Raw genomic sequence first — 18,251 nt, 5'->3', positions numbered from 1 at the left:
TTTTTAAATTTGTCAAACATTAAAGAGCAGCTTGAAAGACAAAGCAGTACCGGGATGTATGCTAAAGGCACGTTTTTGGTTCTCCAGATTGGGGCTGTCATGTTTGCGCTACCTCATCTAACTCAGGAAAACAAAGCCCTCCAGAGGCAAAAGCACCATTCTGATTTTGTAGCCTGCCAGAGAATGCAAAATAGGAGAAATTAAACATCTCACAAGACACAGTAATTGCCTCATGGGTCGAGCTTGGGTTTGATCACAAGTTGTGCAATTGTGCAGTAGATCACAAACTGCTTTTTAAATGTGGGACCGATTGAAGAGCATTTTGTGATTTGAAATGTTGAGGTACTAGCCAGTGTTGCCCATGTGCTACTGGGAATGAGCGCTGATGAAATAAGAAACTAACTGTTCAGCATTTGACCAAAATCTAGCTCCAGGTGTTGTTCTCAGAAAGGACAAGTGAGGAGGGCTTGTGCTGTGAAGAGCTGGATTGTGGTTATACTAGTGTACATTCCCAGCAGTGCAAACGGATCGGTGCCGGTGGACTGCCACATGTTGGCCACAGCCTATGGTCCACCATTTGCAGAAAGAAAGCAAAATTTCTGCTCTTGCTTCTGTAGTAGGGATGTGCTGCAACAGGAAAATTTGGCTCATCTGAGCTTACCAGATTTCCTACACTTTGATGTGCAAGATGGACCAAGCTCTGCCATTCTTGTTAATGCAATTACAAAAACAGGCTCTTGAAAATACGTAGGTTTAGTGAGAATTGAACAATTAGTGTGAACCATACACTTCCCAGGTGCCTTTTTTGCATAAAATGGTACGTGTAATTCTATTAAAATTGTGTTTTTCTGGAACTGTTTATTTAAAAAAATCATTGGCAGATAAAGAACAACAGCAAAATTTGTGATCCATCTTGCAGATAAAAGACTGTGAGCTCACTTGACTCATTGTGCGGTTAGTTGGCTAAAGCAGAGTCCAGAGGACCAAACTGAGGAAATCTAACCTTTCCCCACCTGTGCAAATGAACTGCTCACACATCTCTATCTTGTGGATTGGGACTGTCATTTTCAATTAACAGGAATTTGGAAGGGCATATCTTAGCATTAGTAGTCAATTGACAAGGTAGCTTTGTGACAGCACCCTCGCTTTGCATGTAGATGGTCACAAGGTCCATCCTTGGCATCTCCTATTCTGTGGATTTCATGTCCTTTGCCCTGGAAGAGTTCTTAGAGATCCTGGACAGCCACTGACAGGCAGAATAGATGATGCGCAAGAACCTTGTAGATGTGCCACTCTACACACCATCACAACCCACCTATCCACTTGCTTCTCATTCTGGCCCAGACAACAGAAGCATTAAAGACGGAAGAGCTGTTGGTGTCACTGCCCACTTGCTCAGCAGCTCTCTCCATGCCAGAGGAGCCTCGAGAAATAGGATTGCTATAGCTGCTGGCAACAGCAGTGGTGAGCGGGTAGAGCGACTGATTGAGAGTGTCTTGCCCAAGGATCCTCAAACACTTGCAGGCATCACTGGGCCCCATTCCCTGCATTCACAGAGTTATCCATCCCTGCTAAGAATGTGCGAGGAATCAGTTTGGGGGGTGGATTGCTCAGAGTTCCTGGCAAGTGCACCCAGTGTCTCTGGGACACTTACCAGGAATCAAACCCCACACGCTGTGCAAGAAAAGCCCCTCCGGCAGCCTCCTGCCTACACCAAGCATGGCAGAAGGTAGGTTGCTGGGAATGGGCCTGGCCCAGCCACTCACAGTGCCCCGCTTCTGTTTGGGCTGCTGCAGGTAATAGCAACTTTGCTGGTTGTTCTCCTTTTTTAGGACCAGGCTGACACAAGAGCCAAGTCTGCAGGTGCTAAAGGGACAGATTCTAAAAGGGTTTCTCCCAACCCTAATCCCTGCCCTCAACATTGCAAAAGGGTGCTTAGTGCTGGCTGTCTTGATTAGTGGTTGGGTGTCAGGTGGTAGGAGACAACGTGTGGTTAATTAATCTAGATTTTCAATAAAAGCTTCTGGTAGGGAAAAGAAAATCCATTAAACCACTAAGGATTTTTCCCCCCGTAAGGCAGGTGGCCCAAACCTACAATGACAATCCTGGCCTGCTTGCTTGGACAGCCTGTGTGCTTCCAAGCCCATTTCAAGGTGCTGGTCTTATCCTTACATGGTTTGGGAGCACAATGGCTGGTGGAACACCTCTCTCTGCGCAGTGCAATTAAGATCTGGGGCCTGCCTCCAATGGCTGGCAACAACAAGGACAAGGGCCTTTTCAGTGACAACACCCCACTTATGGATCAAACTGATCCTCCTAGCACCAACATTAATTTCTCCTCCTCCTCCTCTTCCTCTTTAATGCCAGGTTAAGCCTGTCCTCTATGACAGTGCATTTAATTAGTTTTATATCATCTTGGGGCATTATGTCAACTGCTTAACAGGTCTTGGGACATAATTTGTCTAAGCTACTGTAGCTTTCTAAATCTGGTTTGGATTTTTTTAAAAAAATCCTATATTGAATTTCTATGAAGTTTTTATTATTTTGGATTTGTGTTGTATTTTTATTGTATTTTATCTGCTGTTGTAAACCATCTAGAGAGTTTCAGCTATTGGGTGATATAGAAAAAATAATGATTAATAATGATGATAGCTAAATTATCCATATATCACATGTTCAGATTCTATACACATGATCAACGAAATGTTTGATTGCTTCAAAAGGGTGTATAACCTCGGTCATCAGTGATGATGATGATGATGATGATGTTCCTGTTTTGGTAGGGTCCAGCTGGTCTGAAAGGAGGAGAAGGCCCGCAAGGCCCACCTGGTCCTCTTGTAAGTAGACTTTGCATGCTTAAGGACAGGGGAATGCTCCATGGCAACAATTACTATTATGAACAATGGCTCCCTTTCCATTTCTTTCATGCTGTTATGTGTATGTGCTCTTGTAAACAGTACAAAATCTGTGTCATTTGGATCCATCCCTCAATAGCAGTTTCCTGATGATTGTGGAAACTAATCATTCCATAAACAGAAGAAACTATCACCATATTGTATCTGAAACCTACTGTTAGTCACAGAGTGCAAATTGTCTTTCCCTGATGCATTAGATATTACAAGCCAAGAAAAGAACCAGCCTCTAGTGGCAGGGAATTGGAAAACATGGCTTATACTGAATGCTAAAGAGACTGCCATGAATGGCAATGAAGTGAGGGCCGAACTGCAGCTTATGGAATCCATAATTTGCAAATACCGTGCTGAAACCCACCACCTTTGTTTCGAAGAAAAGACAGCTGTGGAGCCATGGTCTGAAGGATGCTTTCAAGCCAGATCAGGGATCTGCCAAAATAATTGGCTCCTGACCTCTACATGTTTCTGTTTCAGATCCCCCAAGCCTTCCCCGGGACCTGGTCTCTTTCTTTCCTCATTTATCACAAGTTACATGTGGTTTTTTCCCTGTTCAAAACTTTCTAAAATAACCAAACATTGAAATGGCTTTCCTAAGACTTTTTACAGGCAGTAAGAACTTAAACCTTGGGTACCCTGGGTTTGGCTTGCTTCTTAGTTTTTCTTTCACCCCATGTGCTTTTGTCCCCATCAAGTTCTAGTAGTACCCAAACATTTCATTAGAATATAATTTAGCCAGTGGGCTGAGGGAAGCTCCCCCACTCTGTTGTGGACTACAAACTGGTAACCTGGGTCCAAAACTAGGAAGGTAAGCTGGAAAATTGCTACCTCATCAGTGCTGCAGACACCTGCTGTCCATCTCTTTCCACCCCCTGCTGTCATTGAGCATTTGCAAGCAGTTTGTGCTGGACTGTGCCACTTTTAGCTTTACGTAGAAGATTGTGTGTTTTTAAGTGTGTGTGTTTCCAGGCATAATCTCTGTTACGTGAGGGAGAAGAATTTTATGCTACCCCTTCCTCTGTGGTTCCCTTCTTAGGGGGCATCATCAAAAGCTATGTAAAGAGGGGCTCCTAACCAGCTTGCTCTCAGCTTGCTCTCAGTTTGTCCTGCTCAGAGTGTCGGTAAAACACACACAGTGGACAGAGCAGGCTTTGAGTCTAGAACCTCACTGTTTTTAATTTTTTTCTTTCCCTTTGCAGATATTTCTGACTGATTTTGAAGTCTAAAGCTTTTTTTCCCATCAAGTGTGTGGAAACAAACTAGCTAACCTCTGTGGGATGAGATTGTAATTGCCGTGAAATTTAATTCCCACTCTCTGGGAATCTTAATCAAAGAAAGCACTATTAATCCCTTTCTATGCTTTTCAGTCACGCTGTGTTAATATTTAAGGCCATCCCTCTTCTGCTGCCATCCTGTTTCCGAGTTGGGCATGCGGTCAGCTGTGCCAGAGAGAGGGAATGAGGGAGGGTGTTTTCACCTTTGTCATTAACAGTAGAAAGTTTTAAAAACAAATGAGCTTTTATATTTAGGGCACAAACCTATGCAATCAAAATTTAGACAGAAAGAAGTATGAACAATTCCCGTCATGCCCCAGCCAGCGTAACTTCATCCCATTCTCCATCATGCTTTGGAGTAGGCAATATTACAGGAGAGAAAATCTTTAGTCCAGTGTGATGCCGATAAAAACAATCCCATGGTGTAGGCATATTCAGTAAACCTTTGAGTATCTCAGGATCATGCTTCCTGTCCCATTCACTTGTACTATGCAAGTTACAAGCAAACACAAGGAGAGTTAAGTCTCTTTGTGCACAGCTGGGAGCTTTTCTAAAGGTTGTATTCTTTCCTTTCATAAAAATCCATGGAGGGAAAGTGGATGACCCAAGCCATACTTTGGAAATCTGGATTCACCTCCCTATGTTTTTTCTCCCTTTGCGTTCAAGTCTGCAAAACTCCAACTGCAATTTCAGACTTTTTTTTTTTAAAGGTAGCACTCTCACTATGGTATGGACTCATTCAAAAGTATCTTACACATCACACGTCATGGTAATGTGTCCCTCTGTAAGAGGCCTATGCAATAAACGTTCCCTTTTTGACTTGATGTGCATGAGGCCCTCTCTGTCGTATGGACACCACTGTAAAGATTACTTGGATTCTTTTCATATGTTACCATTTTATTGATTCTGGAGAGATCCATATCAGTAAGTTCCAAAATCTAGAATGGCAGCTAGCCACGGACTTTCATTATTTTCAGAGATTCACAGGATGTGTCTGTGGGGGACCTGCTTTCTAGCAAATAGTTTCAGACTCCCTCTGTACATCTGACATGTGCAGTATCCCCTATTGCAACATCATAATCCTCAGTGGCAGACAGGTCTGCCCATGAGCAGCAAGAAAGCAGTATTGAGATAATCCACCCATTCTGTGCCTGATAAGCTCCAACAGAAAGGAAAAAAAGCTATTCATTTGAACTTGTATGAATTCATCATAGGAAACCATGACTTTTCAGCAGATCTGGGAGAATGGTCACTTTACAAGAGGTGTTTGTTAGTTCGTTCCTTTGTTTATTTTAATATGTTCGCTTTCAGAATGTACCGTTTTTCATAGCAGTGTCTGCAGACAGACACATCCGGCTTTTTCACTCCATGCCACAGTGCTGTTTTCAAGTAGGTGAAAGACCCAAAGGACTATTCTGACAAGTTGTTACCATAGATATAGACAAAGATTCAGTTTTATGCTGAAAGTTGCAAATTCATTCCTTGGCACCTCTAGCTAAGAAGGATGTCAGATCATAGGGCTGATGAAGTCCTTTGCATATGATCTCAGAGAACTGCTACCAGACAGAAAACACGCCATACTTGGCAAGATGAGCCAATTAAGATGAGCCATTAACTCTGTGGTTTATGAGTTAAAGCACGGAAAGGTGAGTGCTGGAAGGAGTGTCATCTGCCAGTCTATTAGCAGGACCAGCCCTTCATTGTCTGGCATGAGTCGTTCTTGAATGGGCTGCCCAGTGATTCCTTCTTTTCATTCTAGGGCTCACCGGGGGAACGTGGCCCAGCAGGTACTGCTGGTCCAATTGGCTTACCTGGGCGTCCTGGCCCTCAAGGTCCCCCTGGGCCAGCAGGAGAAAAGGGAGCTCCGGTGAGTAATACTGAAGAGCACTTAAGACTGTGATATTACAAAAGTTATTACTTTTCATATCCAATAATATTAGTTCTTCACACTCCAATACCTTTCTATTGCATATGTGCCCAGCATACTCCATTTCTATTTACAGTAGCGAACTGCAAAAATTTAATTAAACTAGATGACATTTTTGGCACACTTTATCAGACCCTAAGGCCTGAGGAAAGGGGTTAAGCAAAGCTGATAATGATGAGCCTAGTGGTGGCGGCCTTTGATTATAAAATACTTTGTCAAACTGTAGCTTTGATTTAAACTTCATGCCCTACTGCTCCCTTTTACAAAGTGCCCCTCTAGTTTTCATTTTCTTACCAGATTTCATTAGTTCTCCTATCTGCTATCTTTTTATTCAGGTATAACTTGTAAGTGAAAACCTTTAAGCGAGCAGGTGAAAATAAACCTCAGATATAGGGAAGGTACTCAAATAGACCCTTTGTGTGAGATTTTTGTTAGAAGCTCAGTATCACATCAGTACACAAATGCCTTTATGTGTTAACTATGTAAAAGCATCTTCTGCTTTATCTAATAAAAGTAACCTATGCAGTTCTATGTCTACCCTTAATGGAAAATTCTAGTACTTTCCATCAGTAAAGAAACACACAGCCCAGGACTCAACAAATGAGCTAAGAGCCCAAAGAGGGTGTTTGTTTCTCTGTAATGACCGATCTGCCACTTTGTGTAGCAAGCTGCTTTTTGAAGATGTGGAGAGTTTCAAAGAGCACTTGTGGCATGGCAGAGTGGTCAGCATTTCAAGGGGAAATGTTTTAAAATTCCACCAGGGAGGACCACTGTGAGAGTAGAAATTAGGCATTATAAAAGAGCATGTGGCTGGTATTAAAAGTACACAGCTATGTACTTCTCTGTAAAGTCTAGATATCTAGCTGTGACATCCTGTTTTCCTTGCTTTCCCTGCATTGGGCTGCCACTGACTGGGGACTGTAAAAGACTTCAAGGATACTTGGATTCCAATGAGTTTTATTTATCATCACAGAGGAAGAGTTAAACGTCTGCACATTATTGTTGGTTGCAACAGCAAATGCATACATTATTTTGTAGCATCTATTTCTGTCCAGAGCCTAAGCAGTAATTTGAGCCTTGACTGAAAATTACAGATAAATAAGAATAGTTCTTACATATTAAACAAACACTGCTGCTACCCCTGAAATCTTCAACGTATTTTAAACAAAGACATAGAGAACACATCCTCCCCAACAACAGAAACAGGCATTATGAGTTGCCCTTCTCTAACCCTTTTTTGTAAAATATTATGAACTATTCCTGCTTTAGTAAGAGGAGCAGCTAAAATGTAAGGAACTGTTTTCTTTAATTGTAAGTTTCAACAAAACCATAAAAAGAAAAAGGGGTGATTTTAAATACTTTAGCTATACAAAAGCTTCAGCAAAGGCAGACCAACTACCCATGTAGGCATCCATTTGAGAGTGGTGCCAATATACCAATTACACAAATACTGAAAGCATTGTTAGATCCCCCTTCCTTGCATTACAAAATGGGAGCATTTATCCTTCCAGTGCTTTAATATTAGGTTCTTAGTTATCAAGCTGGGTTGTCAGATCTATTTGTGTTGACCATGCATTAACTTCCAGGAAGAAGGGAGATTCATGCCAATTAACCCTAAATGGGGAAAGCTAAAATTTAGAAAAATGCAAAAATACTCATATGGTGGATCTGAATGGTTATGCAGATGTTTATACTGGATCGGTTAGTGGGAGATGATGGTGACTTGGTGTTATTTTCCACTCTGGATGCCAAATTTGGATGCCCGTGGTATTTTGTTAGACTCTAGGTTCAGTCTGCAGATTTTGCTGATTCAGAGTCAATTTTGCTTTTTTGAAATACTTGCCAAGGCTGAACCTCTCATATGATCTCATAAATACTTATTGTTAGTGAACAAATATGACATGCCATGTCTTGAGCAGGAATGGAAAAATGAATTAGATTGCCATATTTCACATAACCAGAGGAATTCTGCAAAGTGTATATTCCTAAAGTGCCATAGGATCTTATGCTGTGTCTGCATGCATACAAGTACAGAAGAGGGGTTTTGCAGAAGTCTGACTCCAAACTGGACTATAATTTAAAAACCATTAATGAAATGTGTGTAAATCAGCTCCCAAAATCCACATGGCTTTAGCACAATTTGTGTAAAATTGGACAATTTGCACAAATTAAAAATTGCAATTTGTGCTAATTGGCTGATTCTGCACAGTCACACTGGTTTGCGGGTGCTTATTTGAGCAAATTTCATTAGCAGTTTAAAAATACTTAAATCAGTCTTCATCCTAAAGACAGAAGTCTGCAAGCTGTCTTGACTCACCCAGCACAGTGAGTTGGCACCTAATGAACCAGAGTCTGAAGGGTGGGGAATTGTGAAAATCCATTGCATTGTGAATTGTGTTGTCCATTGCATTGCAATTGTGAAAACTGTGAATTGTGAAAATCCATTGCATTGTCCATTGCATTGCAATTCACAACGGAATTGTGAAAATCCACTGCACACTCATCCTCTATTGGATTCCTCACATATCCTTAATTCAGTTTTTTAAAATCCTCTAATCTAAACTGAAGCTCAATCCAGACAAGACGGAGGTCCTGTTGGTTGGCAGGTCGGACTTCGGAGAGGATGAATTGAACCTAGTCCTGAATGGGGTTGCATTCCCTCTTAGGGACAAGGTCCGCAGCCTGGGAGTGCTCCTCGACCCAGAGCTTCATTGGAAGCTCAGGTGACAGCAGTGGCGAGGAGCGCTTTCCTTCAGCTTCGGCTGATCCATCAGCTGTGCCCCTACCTGGAGTACGACTGCCTGGCGACAGTGACACATGTGCTGGTGACTTCCCGCCTTGACTTCTGTAACGCTCTCTACATGGGGCTACCCTTGAAGACGGTCCGGATACTTCAATTGGTTCAAAATAGAGCTGCCAGGCTGCTGACGGGGACTGGGTGTTATGTTCACATGACTCCAGTCCTCCGTCAGCTTCACTGGCTTCCCATTGAAGTCCAGGCCCAATTCAAGGTGTTGGTGATGACCTATAAAGCCCTAAACGGCTTGGGTCCTGGTTACCTGAAGGAGCACTTACGTCCATATATGCCCGCCTGCCCCCTGAGATCAGCAGGAGAGGCCCTTCTCCGGGAACCCTCTGTGAAAGAAATTAGGAGACTAGGTACTCGGAGGAGGGCTTTCTCTGCGGTGGCGCCCAATCTATGGAATGCGCTCCCCAGAGAGGTCCACCTGGCGCCGTCGTTATTTGTTTTTCGGCGCCAGGCGAAGACCTTTTTATTTAAGCGTCATTTTAATTGTTAATATTATTTGCTTATTTTATCTGGCCAGGGCGATTCATTTTATATTGTTATTTCTTGTATTTTAATTTTATGTTGTGAGCCGCCCCGAGGCTTTGGCGAATGGGGCGGCATAGAAATGTTTTAATAAATAAATAATAAATAAACCATACACAAATATAGTGAGATTTGGCTTGACTGTGTTGAAACTTACCCATAATGGTTTCTTGACAATATAGTTTTCCTTATGTACATGTAGAACATATGTGTATAACCTCCAAATATATACACAGCAACTGATTCATTCAACTTTTATGGAAAGTAGACTGTTTTGGTGGAGTGGTATAACTTTGTTTATTAAAAATAGTGTTCCAGTGCAAAAATTATTTATATTACAGCATCCTCACCAAAGGAAACAGCTATTGGACTTTGCCAGAACATATGATTAAAGGAAGCATTAGCTGAATCTCACCACCAACCGTTAGAGAAAAGCTTCTTAAAGAGACACTGGTGCACCTGATGGACTTGAAACAACTATTTTTATTGAATAAGGGGTAACCTGAGGTCTGTTGAAGCTTCAGGTATAAACACTAAAGTGACAATCCATTGATTAGGCAGAGCTGGACTATCCAATATGCTGTTCCAGTCCTGCTTAAGACCCTACGTATTTTTATTATTAAAACGTTTCTATGCCGCCCCATTCGCCAAAGCCTCGGGGCAGCTCACAACATTAGGTTAAAATACTTATCATATTTGTTCCTTGATAACAGGTCTATGTAAACATGGAACATAGATTGATGTGGCTAATTGGGAAATACCTCAATTAGTATATCCACTCAGGGAGGAGACTATGAAGCTGTAAAGGCTGCAGGACCAAACCTCAGTTCTCACAAATGGTTCAGTTTCAAGTGTTGCTAGTCAGCTACGTATATGAGGCAAAATGAATTTGGAATGCAAATCTGAAAATGACACCAAAAATATTATGACCTCCACTAATCGATCCAAAGTTAAGATCAACTTACACTTTTTTATTTTTATTTATTGTATATTCCCTAAGTCCTTAGGCCATGGCAAAATTAAAACAAGCATATACAATCAGTCAAAAAACCTGTCCTAATATATACAATTGATTAAAATTAATATATAAAATTACTTGAAACAAGTTAACATTACTAAGATGCAGATAGATAGAATAAGCCGATCCCAGTGGCATCGGTAGGGTTGTCAGGCTACAATCATGTTCTCCAAACATTCTTAAGGATTTGCTGTGATATATTCAACAGAGATCTCCCTACATCTGGCAGCCATTACCACAAACTTACACACCCAAGCCCATCCCAAAAGCTTTTCCTCACCGATTTAGAAGTCTGGATTTCACCATAATTTAGCATATGAAAATGCATCAACATATAATTGATGTAATGTTATTGGACACATGTCTCTAGAAGTCTTAACTATGGAAGAGCCCTATCCGTTTCATTATGTCAAGAGGCTAATGTATCCATCAGGAAAGAGGATCCAGACTAGAAGATTCCATGGACTGACCAAGGTGGAACATGTCATTTTAGTGGGAAAGACCAATATTTAGTACCAGTAAACAAATAGATTGGATGATCTAAAGCAAGATATGGAAAGCCAAATCCACCTACTTTGATGGAAAGTACCATCCTTTTCAAGGATCTTCATGGTGCAGAGATCCCTGCACACCCTTTTATGAAACAAACAACATTGGACAGGAGTTAGATCTGATGGCTTTATTGTCCCTTTCCAACTCTGCTCGTCCATGATTTGATGCTTCCATGGTTTCTTTAACACCCAAGGGCAATTAAATTACTCTGGATGAACGCTTTAACTTTATTTCTATTATTATTTATCTCCATGCAGCAAAATATGACAGTGTGCGATGCTGCAAGGCGCCTGCTCCGTGCCTTCCTTCAGGGCCCTCCATTCCATTCCGTTCCATTCCTCCTCCTCTCAAATTTACTGACTTTACACTAACTAAATAATATTGACAACATTTATCTCATCAACTGTAAAACTGAAAAATTGTATTCATGAGATTTCCCACTTCCTTTCATATATTTTCATTTATGCTTCTGTCTGTAATCTCTAGCAGCCTATATTATCTGTTTCTTCATTTCTATTTTCTGTTTATTATTTATAATGCACTTATCATAAAAAGTATTGAAATCCTGAAATGCAGACAATGGTTGCTGTAACAGCTTAAGCTGTTTTGCAGTGTAACATCCTGAGTTTTGTAATTTATATGTATGAGTCCTTATCTTGACTGAGAGAGCAACTAGCAGAGAAGTTCTTAGGAAACTTGAATGCTGTGACTTTGAATGTGTCAAAGTGGGACTCTGAATGCAACATTTGGATGGTTTATGTAAGAAAATCATCACGAGAACCGGAACTAATCCCACTACAGCCAATCAGTGATCTGAGAGTCAGTTGTTTGCAGCAGCTCACACATCCAGTTTGTCTGTTCTTGCAGTCTGCTGAACACATCCAGACTGGACTACTGTGCTGCATTGCTTGTGATGCTGCCTTTGATGATTATGCAGAAGCTTCCATTCGTGCCAAATACGGCTGCTTTATAGCTAAGTGGAGCTGGCCCGTAGCAAGTTTCTCCATAGCTTTGAAATGACACCACTGACTGCTGTATTCCCAAGCACAACCCAAAGCTTAACTTTAAAGCACCGTGCAACATGCTTATACACCAATATAAGAACAGCGAGAAACAAAAAGCAACAATAGAGTACAGAAAACAGCATTTAAATGAAGCAGTGAAATCAATTTATGGATAAAGCACAAAGGCATAAGAAGCTTTTCATCCAGCACTGAAAAGGTATCAGAGTTGGGACCAGATGAGCCTTTGTGGGACACCGCAGAAATGCAACTGGGCAAGCCAGCCAAGTTCAGATGGCAGCTAAACGTGGAGAAGAGCCCTCAGAGGTGATTATAAAGTTACAGATGTAGAGAGACATCTGGAAAATAGCGAATTGTTTAAGGCCATGAAGAAAGTTCATAGCTAGCACAGATACCTGGCCTGTACTTGATTCATTGCAGCACTTTGAGATGTGTGGATGCCAACATGCTTGGTTGGCGCATCTCTTTTACGGGGTTCAGAATTCTGCACTCTTCTTGTTAACAGTATGAATAATCCCTTCTATTGAAAACAGGGTGAAAAAGGTCCTCAAGGCCCAGCTGGACGTGATGGAGTACAGGGACCTGTAGGTCTTCCAGGTCCTGCTGGTCCTGCTGGTTCTCCCGGAGAAGACGGTGACAAGGTCAGTTGCTGTTGACCACAATTACGTATTTGTTTCTAGCTTTCAAAATTCTGAAACTGTGGCACCTACTAACTGATATATTATGAAATAATATTTTATGGACTGGTGCCTTCTTCATTAGCGGTATGAAATGTTCTCCTCAGTTGGCTGATACACAGAAATAGAGAAGCAGAGGGAAATGGTGGTAAAGCATGGAGTATGAACGCCATGCAATGCAAGTGGTAGAAGTAGATGTGTCAAATTATTAAACCCATCCAAAACGTAGGTAACGTAACAACAGTGTGACTCACTCCCAACAGCTGTACTTATTATGCATGAAATACTGTGGGAAGTATCCAGTTTGGCAGGGCCGCTAATGTGAACTACATCGCACAAGCACAAGCAACCCTTAGTGTAATGCCAATAGCATTTGTTGGTACAACAGATTTCCCCATTGTGCCAGCAAACACTGCTTGGTGTTGCACTAGAGGGTTCTTACAATACTTAAACATAATTTACATTAGCACTAGTACCAAACAGAATACTGCCCTATGCAAGAAGCCATTCCTATTCTAATGATAAATATTCTGGATGTAAAAATGAAAAGAATTGTTCAAGTTGTTTCAATGGAAGTCAAACATCAGGTTTCCATTCAGTTCAGGTTTTATGCTTAGGATTTAAACCTTTATAGGTTTAAATCTTTTAAATCTTGTTAGCTAGTATCCCTTGCTTTGTTCAAAATTCCCCTATGTAGACCACAAGAACCTCATGAATTCTGGTTGAGAAGCTCTCAAATGGCTACTTAGGACAGCTCTGTGCAAGGGCAGGTAGCACTTTTCTGAACATAGAGAAGACTGTTGCTGAAGGTGATGCGACAGAGTCTTTGTGGCTCACTGTATAAGCACAGATCCCATCATCTTTACCATCCTATCTGGTATAGAAGCTTGCATTGTTCTGTAGTGCAGACCTTGTTCTCCTCCATCAGACTCCACTTGGCCGTGCAACTAGCTTTTTGAACCACCCAACTGAGAAACACCAGCAGGTAAAGTTGTAGAAAATAATGGGTACAAAACCAACTTCATGCCATCTACAGCTCTCTCAAATACTACAGCCATCATCTACCTCCATCATGGTACGGTGTCTACCACAAATATGTCCTGTGCTGCCTAGACTGCCAGCTTGCATAATATTTCTGATGTTCTACTTGAAAAGATCTTTGAGTGTGGGGAAAGAAGCGTTTTGTGTAGGACCCCAAAATACTAAATTTGACCTGGTAGGAACAAGGGCCAATAATAAAATAAAGCAGCACAACTTGGTATCTACATGCCTCTGATGAAGCAAACATATTATCATTTGGCCCCAAGTACCTATAAAGAGAACTTACTAGTTCATGCATCCCTAAAGTGTATATTTACTCATTCTCCCTAATCTGGTTCTCACAGTCATATCTTGATTATTAATCTGAGATTTGAGCAAGATTTGTACCCATGCATCCCACCCCTTTGCTCTTCTCTTTCTGACATGTCTGAGTGCAACATGGAAGTCTTAAATTAGTCAAAATTTCCCTGTTCATCTGAACCAAGAAACTGTGGTTCCCACCTTAAGGAGACATCAAGTTCAAGTCACGGTTTAGTATCATGACATGTTCCTAAAGCTTATAACCAGAGTTTGCTAGTTTTGATAAAATGGGGCATTATGGCTAATTGGAGGGTTCATTATTAAATCATGGTTCATGAGAAGGAAAGAGCAAAGGGCCAGTGCATACATGCAAAACACTTCCTTGTATCACAGCTTATTAAGCTGAAATATGCTCATATGAATGTAGCCATAGTCATATAAATTCAGAAATAATTATTTAGTTAGTATCTGAATCATTAGAATTTTGCACACAAAACCAAGAAGCTGCCCTTTGGTTGATCACAATTAGAGTCACATTTTTGTTGGGGGAGGAGTGAGGGCTTAAAACAAATACCGAACTGTTTCCTTCATTTAAAATCCAATTAAATTTCACTTCAATACAAGGCCATGTTGTTCTTTGAGCCGTAGTACTCAATACCAGTACTAATCAGTCATACCCAAGTGTGATTGATCAATGCAAAATGGTCCTCCTTAAGTCTGTGCTTATAAAAAGGTGGCATGAAGTGAAGAGAATAATAAGGTGACATTTAAAGGCACTTTAAGATTGACCACAGTTAACTGAAAAGCCAGCCATTCTAAAAGAGAAATATAATGCCTTTCTTTCTGTTACAGGGTGAAATTGGAGAACCAGGGCAGAAAGGAAGCAAAGGTGACAAGGGTGAAAATGTGAGTGTTTTGTTTCTTTTCTTCTGACTTTTGCCTTACTATATTGCTTGATTTTTTGCTTGGGAGTAAATTAATGAAAGCATGCACCAAAAACTGATAGACTGAGCAAGCAGGCGAGAGGCCTGTGTTTTTCTGAGACATCAATGTTTCAGACCAATAAAAGTAAGGATCAGTGTTCCATTTTAGCACGTTTGAATGACAGAGCTGCATGTGGCGCAAAGTTGTCACCTTCTGTGTTCTTGGGGGCCACTGTCCTTGAGACAAGGAAGCATATGTTGCTCCAGAATTCAGCCTCTTTCGGAATGGTCAGGGTCTTTTATCAAGACTAGTAACAATGAGTATTTCTGCCATGGTGCGTTTGGGCATTCTTGAAGCCTGCTGTCATGATCTCTCAAAGACTGACTTGTCTCCACCAATTATGAACCTGACCAGTCACTCGGATTGTCCATGGAAGTGTTTGTCTGTGTGCTTTGTTTCCTCTGAAGTGAGTCAGATGGCCATGTCTGACAGGATCTCTCCTAAACTTTGAAACACCTTCAGGAAAGGGCTTTAAGGTGTTTAGGGTGGTGCTGGCCAGACCAAAAGTGGTAATAACCAGCCACGCCCTTCCAAATCTTTCCCAGTGGAAAGTTCAAGGGGATGAGGGAATGTTCCCAGTGGGACGTCCCTCTCCAAAAGATCCCTGAACACCCATGAGCAAGCAGTTCCTCTGGTCTCTTTGGCAGAGAAAATGTTTCCCCACCACCTGCATTTTCCCTCCTCTGCAGCAGATAACGCCAGTGGAGTTTGGATCTGTGTAGTACCAAATAATCGCCATCCTTCTTCCCAGATCTGGAGCTGGGGAAAGTCTAATTTTGCTGTACAACTGCCTGGACAGTCTATCCTTCCCAGCTTGAAGTTGGGAAAAAGTCCTCTCACTTGACATGCCTGATGGTAGGTGGCATCACACTTGCCAAACCAAGATCAGTGAGCACATGTAAGGGAACCTGCCCTGAAGGTTTGCTTATCTCACTTCTTCCTGGACATCCAGCAGATGCTAAAACATTTATATAATATAGAATGAAGTTTGAAAATGTGGTAGTCAAGCTGCCATTGGTTTGCTGCTGCTTGTAGATCTGTTTGATTTGCTTGCAATTTGTTATTGTTGCTCTCTTGGCAGAAAGATTTTATCTTGCTGTGAACATTTCTGCTGATTTGGTTATGTATTGGATGATGGATATTTTTTCTCTTTGATTTTCTTTTTAATTTTGTCATTATCTTGGGCATCCTAAGGATGGGATACAACCATCTGTTAATAAATTAAAACTTGAAATGAATTTCAAGTGGAATTGCTTTGTCTTTTTGAAAACAAAGCCACTTTCTTTATGAGGAAACTCAGAACAGACTTTCTATAATGCCATGATTCAGATTTGAATACTCCTTGTTTCTTTGTGATTGTTGACAGTCGTCACATTTGGGAGACATGACACATCCCTGTTGTTGATACACGGTTGTGTTTGCATGTCTTTCACAATAATGTTGTTATTCTAATTTGTTCAGGCATCTCTTCATAGAGACACTCATGTCAGCTTTCTCTCCTAGACTCTTGTGCTAAATTTAAGTTTTAATTTCATTTTATCTGATTTAAATCCCACTTATTTCCTCTTGCAATGAACCCATGAGGACTTAATTGGTTCCATTCCACTCCATATTTATCCTCACAGCAACTCTGGGCAGTAGGTTAGGGTGAGTGACTGGCCCAAAGTCATTCAGTGAGCTTCATGACCAAGGGTGGACTAGAACCCAAACCTCCCAGGTCCCCAGTCCAGCACTCTGACCATCACACACACATATGCGCTCAGGCTGCTGAGCATCATTTTAAAACCAGTGTTCTGTACACATCCCAGCATGGCTCAAAAATAGCTGTATTGGAAATGCACTTTGCTAGGAAAAATTAAACGGTCTTCATGTAAAGTACCTCCTGGACCACCTTTTTGAATAGATCAGGTCAATAGATCAGGCTTGCATTACAAGAGATCTGGGCAGGAGTGGGGGGTGTAGCCCTCTCTCAGCTGTGCCTGCCCGGGTATCTAGTTCAGCACCAGTCACATCTGGAGGGGAGGGGAAGGGGGGTCACTTTAATTTACCGAGCTTCTATTTCTCTCACAGGGCTTCCTGTTCTCTCGAGACCAGGTCTATAGTGCTTATTCCTGGTGCTGGGCGATCAAGACAGATTGGGGATTCTGCTGGTGTACCATGCACCCTTCTGCCCATCAGACTTCCTGCCTGAGCTGATGGGGATTGTCTTGGACCTGGTGTTGAAGAGCCCCAGGATGTTGGTCCTGGGGGACTTCAATCTTCATGCTGAGACTGTTCTGACCGGGGCAGCTCAGGACTTCATGGCCTCCATGACAGCCATGGGGCTGTCTCAGCATGTCATAGGCCCAACCCGTGAACGTGGTCACACGCTGGACCTGGTTTTCTCAACGGGGCAGGAAGAGGGTGATTTGAGGGTGAGGAATTTGTGTCTGACTCCCTTGTCATGGTCAGATTACTTCCTCATGATATTTGAGCTCAGAGCTGGCCTTTCCCTCTGTAAGGGTGTGGATCCTGTTGTGATGGTCCACCCTCAGAGCCGGATGGATTCGGATGGATTCCTGAAGGCTCTGGGGGATTTTCCAGTTGATAAAGCTGGTGCTCCTGTTGATGCTCTGGTTGAACTGTGGAATGGGGAAATGGCCAGAGCAATTGACACCATCGTCCCTAAGTGTCCTCTCCTGTCACACAGAGCCCGTCCATCCCCATGGTATACATCTGAATTACGGGCGATGAAGCGGGTTGGGAGACGACTAGAGTGTAGGTGGAGGAAATCACGGGATGAATCTGACCGAACATGCTTATGTGCTCATTATTGAGCCTATGTTGTGGCGGTGAGGGCAGCGAAGAAGAAATTCTTCTCCGCTTCCATTGCTTCCTCACAGTGCTGTCCAGCAGAGCTTTTTCGAGTGTACATGGGTTGATATGCCCTGGCCCTAAGAAAGGTCCTGTACCACCATCAATGGTCCGTTGTGACGACTTTGCCCAGCACTTCAAGGAGAAAATCGCTCAGATTCATCATGAACTGGACTCCACAAGTGATTCAGATCCCTTAGGGGAGACACCAATGACCCCTTCTGGTCAGGTATTAACGAATGAATTTCAGTTAATGCAGCATGATGGTGTGGACAAGGTGCTTGGACAAGTACGTCCTACCACCTGCTTACTCGATCCTTGCCCTTCGTTGCTGCTGACCAAAGCCAAACACGGGATTGGTTC

At 42.1% G+C, this 18,251-nt stretch overlaps 1 protein-coding gene across 1 annotated transcript in view; it reads left to right on the top strand.

Moving 5' to 3' along the window:
* Positions 1–18,251, top strand: part of COL11A1 (collagen type XI alpha 1 chain) — a 229,207-nt gene that overhangs the window by 156,866 nt on the left and 54,090 nt on the right. The window contains exons 41-44 of the mRNA XM_044432252.1: positions 2,784–2,837; positions 5,943–6,050; positions 12,567–12,674; positions 14,904–14,957. Of these exons, the coding sequence (XP_044288187.1) occupies positions 2,784–2,837; positions 5,943–6,050; positions 12,567–12,674; positions 14,904–14,957 (324 nt within the window). The remainder of the gene's footprint in view (positions 1–2,783; positions 2,838–5,942; positions 6,051–12,566; positions 12,675–14,903; positions 14,958–18,251) is intronic.

Source organism: Varanus komodoensis, unplaced genomic scaffold, assembly GCF_004798865.1.
Source record: "Varanus komodoensis strain SLA01 unplaced genomic scaffold, ASM479886v1 scaffold24, whole genome shotgun sequence".
Lineage (NCBI taxonomy): Eukaryota > Metazoa > Chordata > Lepidosauria > Squamata > Varanidae > Varanus > Varanus komodoensis.
This window is presented reverse-complemented; position numbering and strand designations above follow the sequence as displayed.